Genomic DNA, 15,272 nt, shown 5'->3' with positions numbered 1-15,272 from the left:
ACAAACTACATGTTAGCATCTAATAAGACACAATTTTGGCCAAGGGACAAACTTCTAATGAAAGTTGCTCACAAATGTAAACCCTACCTCAACTCAAACGCACATTTCCCAATGTTTGTAGAATTTAGTTTAAACATAGAAATTTCAGGACAGCAGAAGTGCACAGAATTGGCAAGTGGTAACAAAACCATGCAGGGTATGAAAATACCATTCACTTTCACACACACTGATGAGGATCCTGGAAGCTGGTCTGGCAGAAGTGTTTGTGGGATGTACTTGTTCCTCTTGACCATCTATTAACTTCATGTGTTTGCTCTTTTCCACCCAAACACTCTCTCTCCTGCCTTCATCAATATATTCTGCAAGAATCATCTTTCTAAGGTCACTTTCCCTTATCTTGTCAGGTCTATACGTTGATTCACCTGTTTCAATTTTCTTTTTTAATCCTGATTTTTAAAAAAGCAACAGCTGTGTGACTTTACTGCCAGATAGCAATTTCTAGTCATCTGATTAACTGTTTTTAGATATCACTCTACCTTAGCGGCAAAAATTTTGGGATCCTCTGTTTTGTCACCTGAGAATCTGTTAACATTAATTAATTAATCTGTAATAACAGATTTACCACCTGTCTTCTTTATTTATTCAAAACATTACTTGAGCACCTATCATATGCCACACACATTTTTTTAAATGACAATATTGAGTTTCTTTGCTTTCTAACTTACTGAATTACTGAGGAAACAAGGAAGCTGGATAACTAATCTGGGCTTTATTTGCTAGTTATTTGAACCTGAGAAGAATCCAAAGGTGAATGGAAGGAAAAAGGAATATTTGCAACCACAGAATTTCAACAGCTGAAGGTGGCCTGGGGAACCTGCCAGCAGTCTGTTCAGCCACCTCTCTTTATAGTCACAGAAACCCACGGGCATTTAACATTTATCAGTCCACACACCTCCCATTTCACCACAGTGCGTCTGAGAAGCTCAGGCCTCAACACGAGTTGCTTGCCTCAGGTCACGCAGCTCCGTGATCTTTTAATTCTGAGTCCCCAGTTTTTCCCACAATAGCACCTCCACTCAATATCTTCTACAAATGATCGCCCCAAATTCTAAAAGCAGACATTGTTTAAATGAATGTTTTATGATTGTACACTTTGGGGGGCTAAAAAGTATTATCACAAGTATTTCTTGTGACAGAGAATTATGTCAGGCCGGTATGGTAAGTGTGATACACAGACCATCTCATTGTTTCCACCACAAGCCCCTATTACTCCCAGTGTACAGAGGAGGAAACTGAGGCTTAGAGAGGTTATTCAAAAAGCCTATGGTCTCACAACTAGTAAGGTGAAGCAGGACTCAGTCCCTGGTTATCACGCCATGGAGTCCACGAGTCCACATTCTTGACGTGATTTTGCCAACGCTCTGTCTCCAGCTTAGTCTCTCAGTTAGTGAAGGTCATACTCTGACTTCTGCATCCACACATCACTGATCCAAGGAACAGGATGCAGTTAAAATGCCAACTAATTTTCTAGTTGGAGCTATACATATTTCATGCAAAAATATCAACCCTTTAAATTTACTCCTTAATATTTTACAGTCAATTCTACAGACATCTGCACATCTCCCCTACTTTTTATAAATGTAAACTTGCTTGGCTACAGAGCAATACCTAACTGCATTCGCACAAATACCAGACATGCCTCTAGGATGGTAAGGTGCTGGTTTATTTTGTGAGGCCAAACCTACCTTGGTTTCATATCTTTCAGTACTAAATATTCAAATTAGGGAGGCAGACTGAAATATTCTGGGTTTGACTCCTAACTCCTCCATTTACCAGCTGTATTTTTACTTCCTGAATTTAGATTTTCTCATTTGCAAATTTATGGTAGGTGTTAACCTAACTTACTTAATCTGAGGATTAAACTGCAAAAATAAATGCCTCTTAAGTAATAGTTAATCAATATTAACTCTCCTCCACTTTCATCACCCCCATAGTTTTATCTACAGAAGAAAGAAGTAGTTGTTAATGGAAAAACTAGTTCATCCTGACAAATGGTGAGGGAGTGAAAAATCTTCAGTTGCTCTGGGTCATGCTTACTTTCTATGTAAACATCTGACGGCAAATCTTCCAGTTCTCCAGCTTGACAGCACAGGTGAAGATGCTCACACAGAACTCTTGGCTTGATGGACAAAGTATTGCAGAACACAGAAAGCTTGGCATCTCTGAGTGCTGGTCCAGGTATCTGAGCAGTTAGCTTATTACCAGCAGGGACTTACCTCTTCTGTTTGGTTGGGACTCAGGGAAAATTCTGGGCCTTGCTCAGGGCCTAGTGAGTCTGGTGCAAGAATCTGTGCCATGGAACTAGCACATGTGCTTATTCTCCCAGCTGCCTCCTGTAAAGAAAAGAATTAGAGGTCCAAAAAAGTTCCTGCCCTGCTGCCACCCAAGTGACCCTTCCTGCACCTGCTCATTTCACAGATCGCCTGCTTGCTAAAACGTCCAGAGAAGTTAGGTACATTTAGAGAAAAACTTTGTTCATTAGGGAAAAAGTCAATTTCCTTAGGTTTGTCTTTATTTGAAAGACTTAAATTCTCCAACACTCTTCTAGATAATGAGGAGCACATAAGGAATCTAGAGAATTATGTATTTAGGTGGATTATTATGACAAAATTCAATTACACGATAAAGGCAACATTTCAAATAATAGGGGAAAAGATGAAGTTATTAAATTTGGGAAGAACTACCCAGGCATTTCATGAAAAATAGAACTAAATCCTTGTCTCACTCCTAACAATGAATTCTACTTGTGTCTAATATTTAAATATAAATATTTGAAGAATATTTGAAGATTCTTGAAGAAAATATGAGTGAATATTTTTCTAATCTAGGTTCAGGGGAGGACTTTTAAAGCATGACAATAAAGGAAAAGAATGTTAGTATTAACAACATAAAAATAAAATAATGTGCACCAAAAAGGACACTATAATCTAAGTTAAAAGAAAAACAACAAAACGGGGTAATTACTTACAAAGTGTTAATATCTTAACATAGTAATTGCTCTTATAAATCAATAAGGAAAACCTCAACCCCTATGTAGAAAAACAGTCAAATGGGATAAACCAGCAATTTATAAAAGAAGAATACAAAAGCCAATGAACACCAAAAGAGATATTCAACATTCTTAGAATATAAATGCAATTTCAACTACTGGCTAAGATTGAAAATATCCCATATCAGCTTGGAATCAGGAAAGAGGCACTTCCATGCATTCCTGCCTGAAATAAAATTGATATAGTCTTTCTAGAGGGCAGTTTGATAACATGTGTCACATTTTAAATGGATGTACATTTTGATCCAGCACTCCCACTTACTAGTTTAACCATGGCCAAACAATGGGAAAACAACATTTACACAAATAATTAACATAGCATGGTGGGAAAAGTATGGATGTTGGAATTAACCAATCTTGACTCTCTGAGCCTCACTTCCTTCATCTTTGAAACTGGATTATAACCCACCTCAGTCATGCTTGTGATTATTAAAGAGGATGACGTATATACAGCATCTAGCAGTTCCTAACAAAATGTTACTTCATTTTCAGCTCCTTGTACTGCAAACAATAACTGCTATTAGAAAGGTAGGAAGCAAGTAATGATGAAGATTAGATAAAACTGGAAAGGCAGGTCAAGATCATGAAAAGTCTGGGATGCATTTTATTCAGCAGATAATCAGAATCCATGAAAGATTGCAGCTTAGCATTAATGGTGTTTGGAAAAGTCATCAGTTGGTTTTGTATAAGATGTATTAGGAAAAATAACTGAGGCTAGAAACCCAATTAGAAGGCTATTTCAAAAGTACAGGGAAGAAGTAACAATTGCCTGGAATAGGATGCTGGCAAAAATAACGAGAGGAGAAGAAAGATGTAAAGATTGAGTGGACATCACTTGACCACTGACTGGATATGAAAGGTAAGAGAAATGAGGTACCCAGGATGACTCTCAAGTTTGTCTTAGACTCAGAAAATAATGGGGCCATTAACAGACACTGAGAAATTAGGAGGAAGCTTTGAAGGAAGGTTGGTAAAATGGGTATGAGATGAAGAAAACACAGCCAAAAAGAGAAATCTATCAGGAAGGTAGATGTGGAACAGATTTAAGGGAAAAGCCAAGACTAGAGATGTGATTTGGGAATCACTGGCATAGAGGTCACTACAAACCTATGGGAGGAGATGAAGTTGCCAAGGGAGAAAACAAAGAAGGAAGAGGAGGGAACAATGAGGAGTCCTCCTATCACAGAGATGGGGCAAGAGAAGGAGATGGAGGAGGGGCTGCAGGAAGATGAGACAAGAAAGTGCAGAATTAAACGTCAAAGGAACGTTGCATTTCAAGAATCAAGAGGTGGTAGATGTGTCTAATGCTAGAGAGATCAATAAAGATTAGGACTAATAAAAGGGCACTAAATTGATGTTCCAGAAGTCAACGGCAGTTCAAGTATAGCCGGGGGCAAAAACTTGATTGCAATAGGGGCCAAGGGTGAGGAGCAGCAAGTACAGACGTTTAGCCAGAAGTGAGAGGAGGCTCAGTAATTGACCTGGGGAAGCAGGATCAAGAAATTCAATGTATTAAAGTAGCACATTGAGCCCAGTACAGGCATAAAAATGTAGAAAAGTTCTTGCCATTCATGAAACTGTCAGGTGTATGAATGAAAATGTCGTAAGTCATAACTGAAGTTAAGCACGCTATCAGAAGACAAAGGGAAAGAGACAGGAAGTTCCTTGGAGGAGCTGGAAGTTGAGATGGGCCTTTGTGGATGGGGAGGAAGTATCCAGGCAGATGTGGAAAGAGGGGTAACCCAGGGAGGCAGAGCAGTTTCTGAAGAAGAGTCTGGGCTCTGGGATACTCAGTTGGTTTGGAGGGGCGGGGCTCTGAGGGAGGGGACTGGTTAGGGAGGAGAAAAGTGAATACTTCTGAGGGAGATGGGAAGGAGCCCGTCAGGAGGCAGAGACTGGAGATGCAGGCACAAGCAGAGCCAGGTGCCAATGGTTGATGAAAGGCCTGGCCTGGGGTCTTCGGTGGGGCTCAGCCCTGGACAGGAGGCAGGAGCAGGGAGGTGTGTGGATCAGAACGATCAGGGATGTTTCAGGAGCCAGGGAAAACATAGTTTTCACGTCAGCTAATAATGATTTTCTAAGTGAGGGTATTTGCCCTCTATTTTGAGAGATTGGAGATTTAGAAGGTCATAAGGAGCAAAAAGACGTTTTTCATTAATTTATCGTATACGTTACTTTGTTAAAAAAAAAAAAAAAAGGATTATGAGGAGACTTCTCCCCAGAACTACTCCCAAAAGAAAGGCGCGTTCAGTACTTGTTAACACCGTGCCGAAGCTTTAGGTGTTCCTTTGAGTTATCTGTCAGTTTGGATTTTCACAAATGGAGTTTTTCTCAGAAAAATACTCTCCTATTATCACTGAAGGCACAATAGAAATGCAAATAATAGGCAAGTACTTAGCTGTCTTTGCATTTGTGCAGAGGTAACGGTGAGAAACTTAAAAATTTCAGCCCAAGCAGTTTCCCTCCCAAAGAATTGTTTCAAACAAGAAATTCTTTTCTTTGACCTACTATCCCTTATCATCCCCGCCCCCCAACGGAGGTGTTATGCCCACTCTTACCTGAATGATCGTTCCAGAGGACGAGGATGCTCTATCTTCCTCTATGTCCTTGTCATGCTTCCCGAGTAAAGACCAGGGCCCGGAAGATGGCTCTGCTTCCTTATCTCCATTCTAACACAGTAATCAATGGATGAGCAGAGGGAAATGATTTCCTACCATTCTAACCAGCAGCCTACCCATCTCTTTTACACAAAACTCAGCTTACCAGGCAGTATAATTATAGACCTTAATTTGTCTCTCCCCAGATTTTTCATCTATTTCTTTGGCTAATTAAATCATATGTCTCCGAATGTGGTTGCTTTTCCTGAAGCCTAAAAAATATATATATTTTTTTAAAGATTGGCACCTGAGCTAACAACTGTTGCCAATCTTTTTTTTTTTTAATTGCTTTTTCTCCCCAAATCCCCCCAGTACATAGTTGTATATTTTAGTTGTGGGTCCTTCTAGTTGTGGCATGTGGGATGCCGCCTCAACATGGCCTGATGAGCAGTGCCATGTGCGTGCCCAGGATCCGAACTGGCGAGACCCTGGGCCCCCAAAGCGGAGCGCGCGAACGTAACCACTCGGCCACGGGGCCAGCCCCTAAAAAATGTTCTTAAAAGTTGGGAGTCAGCTCACATCACACAAAGGGGATGTTTTTGATCTGCTTTCGTAAATGTAACCTTAAATACCATCTTTAAAATAACACCCGGATGAACATGTATTTTTTTATTGTTGACAAAGCCAAACACTGAGTATTAGAAACATATCAGCTCAGATGCAAATACAGGTCTCAAATTATAATCATACTGAAGTACACTCTTTTGGTCCCCGGTACCTCCTTCATTCTCACAATTCTCTCTCATGAAGGGGATGATGGGATTATGAAGTTGTCTGATGATCAGAGTGTAGTAAACCTGCACTCTTCCTTGTCCCATGTCTCAGTCCCACTGTGACCTAGTGACACACTCTAGGACAACAGGTTGTTCTGTGTGACAGTGGAGCTATTTAACAATCCATAAGACAAGCAGAAAAAATGTCTGGGGATTACATGTGAGACCATATACAAACTATAAATTGCTGCAATTTTCTTCCTTCTGGCACAAGACCCATTATAACTTTAGTTTTTAAAGTATGAAATGGAAATTGCTGTCAGGAAAGACAACTGTAAATATCTCATTCAACCAGTTCTAATGAAGTAGTAAGCATTTGTGGTAGTTTTAGCTGCTAACACATCTCTTCGTGTCCTTGCCAATGCTGTTTTAGACTAAAGAAGTAATTCAAATGCTGTTAAGAAAAATAAAGTTCTAAAAAGCACACCAGAAGTGCCAAACAAACAGCATACTCTCAAAACTTCAGAGAAAGTGCTCAGAAGTCAGGATACAACAAAGAACTCCATCTTCTCCCGTATGCCAACAAGTGTGTCTGAATTACATTTATCCCACTCTGGCCTGAAGTAGGTTTCAATGCACTTAAACAACGTTAATAACATCAGAGAATGACTTCAATCCCCCTTATAAAATATCGGCATTAATGTAAAAAATCCTTATGTTTTCATTCATTTTAAGATCTTCTCAATGACCTTCGTCTAGAGATTTCAGTTGTAACCAACTTTAACGAGAAAAATCATGTTCCTTACTTCACTCTTTAGGGAGCTCTCTTCCGCCTCTTCCTCAACTGCTGGCAGGAAGGACATGGCGCCTGTTCTGTCCGGCTGAAATGCACAGCACAAAGCCTCCTGCAGCCGGGCTGCCATTCAATACCACCAGCATCCCAGCCTGGCCGCGTTTTTATGCAGGTAATTTTTCACTCACTTTATCCAAGATGCCCACCCACACAAGCAGCCTCTGGGTCCAGCACCTTTCAGCTCTTCCAGCCAAATATCATGACTCGGACAAATCTTGGGTCACTTTCAATTGCATTCCCCTCTGTGGCCCCTCATCAAACAATTCAAGAACATGACTCATTGATGTGGATTCAGAACGCACTTAGAGGGGTGCTGGGCCCATTCTGGAGCCTCCAATGGGCTGTTTAGTAGGAAGATACTTCAAAGGTTGGCTCCCACCCACGTGCCCATGGAATTTCATAAGCACCTCCTTAAGTAACTCACGCGTAAGAATTCTGGGTTGAGTCCAGAACAGACACACGTCAAGGATTTGTATTCACTAGTGAACAATCTCAGGTAGGGTATTTCCACTTTTGAAAATGCCTTTACTGTAGGCCATAGACATAGATGCCACAGGTTTTTCTGGTGAGAAATACTACCAATTTAACACTCTTGTGGAATGTGGGGCCGGCATTAACCTAAAGTCATACCCACCTTCCACTGAGAAACGTCCCTCTCAGCTACTCCGTCCTCTTCTGAGGCTCCGGCTGACAGCATTTCTTTTTCTGAGTCTCGCTGTTCTTGCTGTAAGCGCTGGTGAAGGTTTAGTACAGTGGCTTTCAGGTCCACTAACAGGTCTTCTTTTTTCTGGTTCAAACTCAGAATCTGCTTTTCCACAGCTTCAATTTCTCCCTGTGCAGAAAGAGCATTTGCACGGCTTCATCTGAGGCCTCTGTATGCCCACAGGAGCCTGCTTCCTTTGGTACAAGAGATGAAGCCTTTTCTATGCTGTTTGGTTTACAGAGCCAGGAGTTACAGAACAGTACAGTTCCTCTCTATCCTGGCTGCACTTCCAAATGACTTGGGGAGGGTTTATACGCTCCCTTATAGGATGCCGTAGCCTCACCTGAGACCTTGTCAATCAATCTCTGGGGGTAGGGCTGAGGCACAGAAATTTGTAAAAGCTCCGAGGGTGACTGGCATCCAGGGTCGGGAACCACTGCGCGAGTGGCCACAGGACTGACTGACTAGAATCCAGAGGGTCAGGGCCTGAGCACTTGCACTTGAACAAGCTCCCTAGGAGATTCATAAGCAGACTAACATTTGGGAACCACTGAGAGAAAAAAAGGTTAGAAATCTCACACTTATACTGCCTTTGAAGACTTCTTTGGTATTACTGAACTCCTTTACTTTTTCTCACAAAGCTTCCTGCCAAATGGGAATAAATAAACAAATATGGGTACTGTGAAGTGTAACTTTCTATGGGACTGATGGACAGATGATTCCAAGCTGTACGTTACTTTAAAAATTTGTATGATTTATGTGTGGGAATGAAATTCCTCATCCACGGTAGAAATGAAGGTGTCCACTGCGTGTCTACGAGGATCATGGAATTAGGAATCCTACATTTGGAAAAAATAGCAGGGGCCGTCTAGTCTGGCCTCCTCCTCTTCAGCACCCCTAAAGGCATCACTCCACCTCTGCCTGGGCTTTGCAGTGAGCGCTGCATCAAAGGACAGTACACTCCTTTCTGGTAAACCTACATGTGTTGGAATTGTGTTCCTAGTACATTCCTTAAATCACTGTTTGTTTGTTAGTTCGTTCCTTCCTTCTCATCCATCTATCCATCCATCCATCCTACAGATATTCATAGAATCATAAATTGTTTTACAGACATAGAAACTTAACATGTATCCACCCATAAGTGAGAGTTCTGACGTCCAGAGAAAGCAGGTGATTCTTCCATGGCTGTAGCTAGCTAGTGACAGAGCCCAGACTGGGACGTCCTGACAGCCAGCGCCCACAGCTCTTCTGCTCCTGCACACGTTCCTATGCCAATACCCCTATTCTGACTGAACGTAAACTTCCTGTGACTGCTTTGGGAAATGATAATTGAATTAAATCTGAGCTGGCTGCGGTTTGTGTTCCGTTTTCAAAAAGCACTAAACTTCAGAGGTATAGTGCCTCCCAACAGACGTAATACTGCAGCCACTGAACAGCACTTAAAGAAACAGAGCAGTCTGGAGGCGCCAGCAGGATGGAGGCACGGAAGGGCAACGAGCAGCCATTCTCAAAGTGGTATCCGGACACCCCTGTGGTCTGCACTCCCTGAGGTCAAGATCATTTTCATAAAACACTAAAATGTTATTTGCCTTTTTCACTGTGTTGACATTTTTCACTGTGTGATAATGCAAAAGCAACGGTAAGTAAAACTACTAGCACCTCATATGAATCAAGACAGGGACACCAACTATATGAGTAGTTACCGGATTCTTCACTATCACGTACTTACAGTTAAAAAAAAAAAAGCCAGTTTCACTTAAGAATATCCTTGATAAAGAACATGTATTTTTAACATTCTGCGACATAAAGCACTTCTGATGCATACCAAAGTATGATGGTTGAGGAAAAGCACTCGTGATTATTTGAGTTTCGAGCTGAACTACCCATTTTTTTTCATAGAACGTTATTTTTACTTGAAAAAAACAGCTGGTAAACTACTTATATATGTAAATACTATACTTAAAGATCTTTCTGAAGAGATAGATGTTAATAAATGTGAATGTTTTAATATCAATTATGGAAATGTGTCAACAGTGGAGGATCTACATAACTAGTGAAACAATATTAACCAAATGATCAAGCCTGATGTCATAAAATCATGCATGCTTAGAAGATCTACTCAAAGTATAAAACAGCCCGATGGATTTTAATCTAAGAATATAAAAAGTTCATTGACATGACTTCAGAGTCCACTGAACAACAAAACTGTGAGTAACTTCTACCTGTTGGAGTTGAGTGTAGTTTCAAAGACCATCCAAATTATTCAAAATTCTCCCTCTCTTTTCCATGCGCATGTCTTTAAAACTTCAAACAAAGCTACATACCTCAACAGATGCAATGCAGAGGCAAATGAGAATCTTGCTGTCTTCTAGTAAGTCAGACATTAAAGAGATTTGCAAAAATGTAGAACAGTGTCACTCTTCTCACTACATTTTCTTTGGGCAATTATAATTTCTTCCATAAAAATATGTTAGTTCTATTAACATATAATGGGCTTATTGTGATTTTAAAATAAATCAAATATTTTTACATTTCTGAGTTTTAATTTCTATATCTGTAGATATAACTCATAAACAAAAGCTCTTTGAGGTACTCGAATTTTTAAGTGTAAAGAGAAATTTGACTTTTTTTTTTTTGCTGAGGAAGATTAGCCCTGAGCTAACATCTATGCCAATCTTCCTCCACTTTATATGTGGGTCACCACCACAGCATGGCTGACAAGTAGTGTACGTCTGCGCCTGGAATCTGAACCTGCGAACCCAGGCAGCCTAAATGGAGTGTGCAAACTTAACCACTACGCCATGAAGCCGGCCCCAAATTTGACATTTTTACAATATTGAATGTGCCTTATTGATTCTACCACTTAAGAGCGGTGTCACATTAGATTCCCTCTGTACTTCACCTTAGACATTATGTAATTTGTCCTAGGTCTCACGGTTAGCAAGTGGTGAAACCTGGCTTTGAATACCACAAATTGCCTGCCTATATCACCTTGATGGCAGGAAAAAAGAAGCTCTCTACAATCCTTGGCATACAATCAGGTTTTTTTAAATTATAAAAGTACTGACTCAAAAACAAAGACTGAAAAAGCCCCTCACAGTAGAGGGTTAACATGTAAACCACCATAACTAGGTCCACAGGACATCGTTAATTATGGCATATGGAAACCCTGCTTAGAATATGGAACTCTTCATCATAACAGTATTCAGAGACCTGAAGTCTAGAGCCCAGCCTGCCCACATTGCCTGACCCCTCTCCCAGAAAGCTAGCTGGAAAGTCAGACTGTCCAAATATCCTGTGTTACATCAGCTTCTTCAGTACCAAAGCAAATTCAGACCAAAATGCAGCAAGTTGAGGCTAAGGACACTTGAAGGGTCTTCCATTATGATAATTATATAATCACTTATTTTATGAAATAAGAATGGAAAGTAAATATACACATAAAATACCTTCAATTGGAAGAGAGAAGCAGGAAATACACTGTACCGTCAAAAGGCTTCTAGACACCAATGGCTTTAAGTGATCATTGAATGAACTGCTGGATGAATGAATGACACATACCTGTACTTGTGGCAGGCTGGCAGCTTGGCCTGGTGATATACGTTCAGGGGAGAACTCAGCTGAATAATTATTTAAGATCTGCTTCAAATTTTCTATTTCCTCATCGTATTCATTTGTCTGTTTTATGACTATCTACAAAATAACCCCATCAAAAGAAGAATCTTTGTCAGAATCTAAGAACTAGATCAATGGACTACTTCCAACGTCTATCCCCATCACGTTTCAATCAATTACAGAAATACACACCCAAATAGATTGCAATAGGATATGGTAGACTAAATACAGAGAACAACATTTGCAAAGCTGGCACCTGACCTCCTTGGTCTATGAGATGCCAGAGCACCTTGTGCAGTGCTTGGAGTACAAGTCTAATTAGACACACCTTTGCTCTTAAGTACCTCCAGTCCAGTGGGCTTATTCTGGGAAGGGTTTTATGGCATGATAACATAAAGTTGCTAAATTTTATGAAATGACTGATATGTCACATACGCCATTTTAATACACATTCCATGTGGGGCTTTCCACATAGGAAGGCAGGATTACTGATTCAGAATGGAAAGAGCACATGACTTGAGAGACGACAAATTTTCATGTTGCAGCCACATTCTCACCTGGTACTCCTTGGGATCAGTGATGTACATTTTAGGGTAAGAGGTTGAAGGTTTGAGAGCAGTTTGAGTTTGCAGAATAAAGCAAAACTAACCAGAACAATACCTGGAATCTAGTGTTAAGGGAGTAACAGAGCTGGAACCTATTTGTGCTAAATGATACGATCAAAGCATGATGAAATAAAGAAACGGACTTCAAAAGAAAGTCTAGCTATTTCCTCAGCATGCTTCGCAATGAAGCAAAATCCCTTTTAAAACTACAAAGTTTCTGGCCAACAGAGAATTCTTCCTTGTATTTTCTTTAATATTTAACCATAATTTTAGCTGCAGGCTGGAAATGAATAACTGCACACACCTGTTCCCCAGCTCTCTATAATGAGCTACGTCCCATTGCTCCTCCCAAAAGTAATTTGTCTTGTTTTCCACAATGAAAGCACTTCCAACATCTAAAGTAGGACTTAAAAGAAATGTACCATATTCTAATGATTGTCATTACCACTGGCTCCCTTAGCTTTGAAATCTTTGAGGACTCTGATTTCCACTAACACAACGAGATGGAAAATTTTAGTAGCACAGTTTGATACCTAACTTGGCACAAAACACAATTTCCTCTTCTATTCCCCCCTTTCATCTTGTGAAGAAGCCACTTTAAAGCATAATCAAGACGGTTATTTTCTTTTGCTGACCAGGAGACCAATAAAGCACAAAACGATTAAAAATAATAGATCAAATTTTATATCTTTCTTTTTTCTTTCTCTTTACATTATTAAAAAATAGTACATTGAGTGCCAGATCTTTTATCTCCCTGTAGGTGTTAGGAAATGACGTCAGCTGATCAGGAGTCAGACCAGAGAGACCATACGAGCTAAGACTCAAACCAGAGCTGACAGCATGCTCAGATCTCAGGAGGACACGGACTGGCCACCTCCATGCGAAAGAGACTTAAGAGGGAGAAAGAGACAGCATTTTTCTTCCCATAATGAAGTGGTGGGTGGGAAGGAGGGAAAATAAGCTTTTCTCCTACCCTGACCCTCTAATCAGGAAAAGCAGGCAAGAGAGGGATCTATCAGGAGGGTTGAAAAGTCTGTGGAATTTAGGGCTCTTTCAGGAAACTTTCTTTTCTTGTGGGAGTGGTTGTTGATCCAGGAATACAAACCAAAGTAAAATGTACTTTTTTTTCCTGGGGAAGATTCGACCTGAGCTAACGTATGTTGCTAAGCTTCCTCATTTTTGGCATGTGAGCTGCCGCCACAGCATGGCCACTGACGGACAAGTGGTGTAGGTCCGTGCCCAGAAAGAACCTGGGCTGCCAAAGCAGAGTGTGCCAAAGCAGAGGACCAGGGCTGGCCCCAAATGTAATTTTTACCTAATAATGATTCTTGACTTTAGCTTGGAGATCAAACAAAACATAAGAAAAGAAACCCTCTGGGGAGAGGCTGAAAGAAGTCATCAGTTAGAAGGAAGAGACTGATTCAGAGAATTGCACCAGATTCTTGTCCCATCTGTGCACAAATGAATCTCAACACAATTTAACTCAGAGGTTAGCAAGTCGCCCAACCTTCTCAGACTAGTCTCCTTATATGTAAAAATAAAGATGGCCAAGTGCCTACTTCCCTGGATCACATGTTTGAGAATAAAATGGGGTGATTAATAGGAGAGCGACTGAGATGTATAAAGAGATTATTATGGTGATGATTACAGTATGATCTGTCGGCCTCCCGAGATTGCAAACACACAGGTTTGAACCTCTTCCCACAGCATTACACCATGTGGGTCTTCAATAACTGGAGAATGGAATTAAATAGACCACAACTGTGCTTCAATTCTTCAACCAGAACGAGGGTAAGAACTGAGAAAAATAACCTTAGCCCCATTTGAGCAAGAAGATACACTCTTATATTCAAATGCCACCTCTGGGATAAGAGCGTTGGAAAAGGCGAAAAAGAATCAACAGACAGCATATTACTGTCATGGGAATTTGATCTACTCAAACATGAAAACTGAAAACAAAACCAGCTTTTGCTGAACATTTTCATCCAATAAGTTGGCTGTCATCATAAACTACTCACCTTTAATAACTCATTTTGTTCCTGAGTCACATTTTCCAACAGTTTTATATCTTGTAAAAGCTGGTGTGTCCGCTGAAACACAGGCAGAGGCTTCATTCCTGCCTGGGGTAACCTCAGCTCCACTTGGTAAGACACTATTTCAGCAATGGTTTTCTTCATAGGACGGATATTTTCAAGTATGACCTTAATTATATCAGATAAGTATGGCACACAAATGAATAAAAGGGGCCACTGCTAGATCTAATTAGTCAAAATTAAAATACTGCATAATTTAGTCTTTGGTCTATTGTTTCAATTTTTAAAATGCTTCCTTAGCTTAGATTGAAAAGAACTATTTTATCACTTGTGACCCGGTAGTTGAAGGTCTCAGGAAAGAAGGCCTGGGGGCAGGAGAAACCCCAGCGCTACACGATGGCTTTGGACAACCCTTTCCTTCCTCCTCTCCCTCCCCTCACTCTCTGTAGAACTATGGTTTGCTTTGTGTATTGTCACCAGACAGTGAGCTGTGCAAGGGCAGGCACTACACCCCACACTTTCGTGGCAACTGCACTTAGCACAGGGCTTCCCACATAGTAGGCCCTCAAGAAATGCATATTGAATTGAAGTGAATTGTCCCGCCAAATTTCCTAAGTCCCAAGAGTACAATTATATTTTGCTTTAATGACATCTGATCCAGAGAAATCTGGGTTTACATAATCAATAAATGAGAAGAGATTATTCACTGTACTAAGTACTGCATACACATCACTTCATTTAACCCTCGCAGCTACTCTGGGAGGTAGGTGTCAGAACTTCCACTTCATAGGTAAAGAAATTGGGTTCCCAGAAGTTAGAAGACCCAGGCGAGGTCAGACTGTAAGAGGCAGGGCTAGGATTAGAACCCAGGCCCGCCTGATCCCAAAGCACGTGCTCCTAACCACCAGGCTGAGGGGGAATCAAGGTCTGTGTACAGTTTCGTATGTTCCAGTTCCTGTGCTAGCAGCTCCATATACATTATAA

At 40.7% G+C, this 15,272-nt stretch overlaps 1 protein-coding gene across 6 annotated transcripts in view; it reads right to left on the bottom strand.

The window, feature by feature from the left end:
* The window catches only part of LOC124230766 (nesprin-2-like), a 298,061-nt gene that overhangs the window by 92,051 nt on the left and 190,738 nt on the right, over positions 1-15,272 (bottom strand). For 5 of the 6 annotated variants that reach the window (XM_046647128.1, XM_046647127.1, XM_046647130.1 and 2 more), the window contains exons 60-65: positions 14,274-14,456; positions 11,597-11,728; positions 7,967-8,164; positions 7,286-7,360; positions 5,668-5,778; positions 2,277-2,393 (exon numbers count right to left, since the gene is read on the bottom strand). In XM_046647128.1, the coding sequence (XP_046503084.1) occupies positions 2,277-2,393; positions 5,668-5,778; positions 7,286-7,360; positions 7,967-8,164; positions 11,597-11,728; positions 14,274-14,456 (816 nt within the window). The remainder of the gene's footprint in view (positions 1-2,276; positions 2,394-5,667; positions 5,779-7,285; positions 7,361-7,966; positions 8,165-11,596; positions 11,729-14,273; positions 14,457-15,272) is intronic. The other variant, XM_046647132.1, reaches the window with a different exon arrangement.

This window comes from Equus quagga, chromosome 20, assembly GCF_021613505.1.
Source record: "Equus quagga isolate Etosha38 chromosome 20, UCLA_HA_Equagga_1.0, whole genome shotgun sequence".
Lineage (NCBI taxonomy): Eukaryota > Metazoa > Chordata > Mammalia > Perissodactyla > Equidae > Equus > Equus quagga.
Note: the sequence above shows the minus strand (reverse complement) of the source record. Positions and strands in the feature narration are given on the sequence as shown.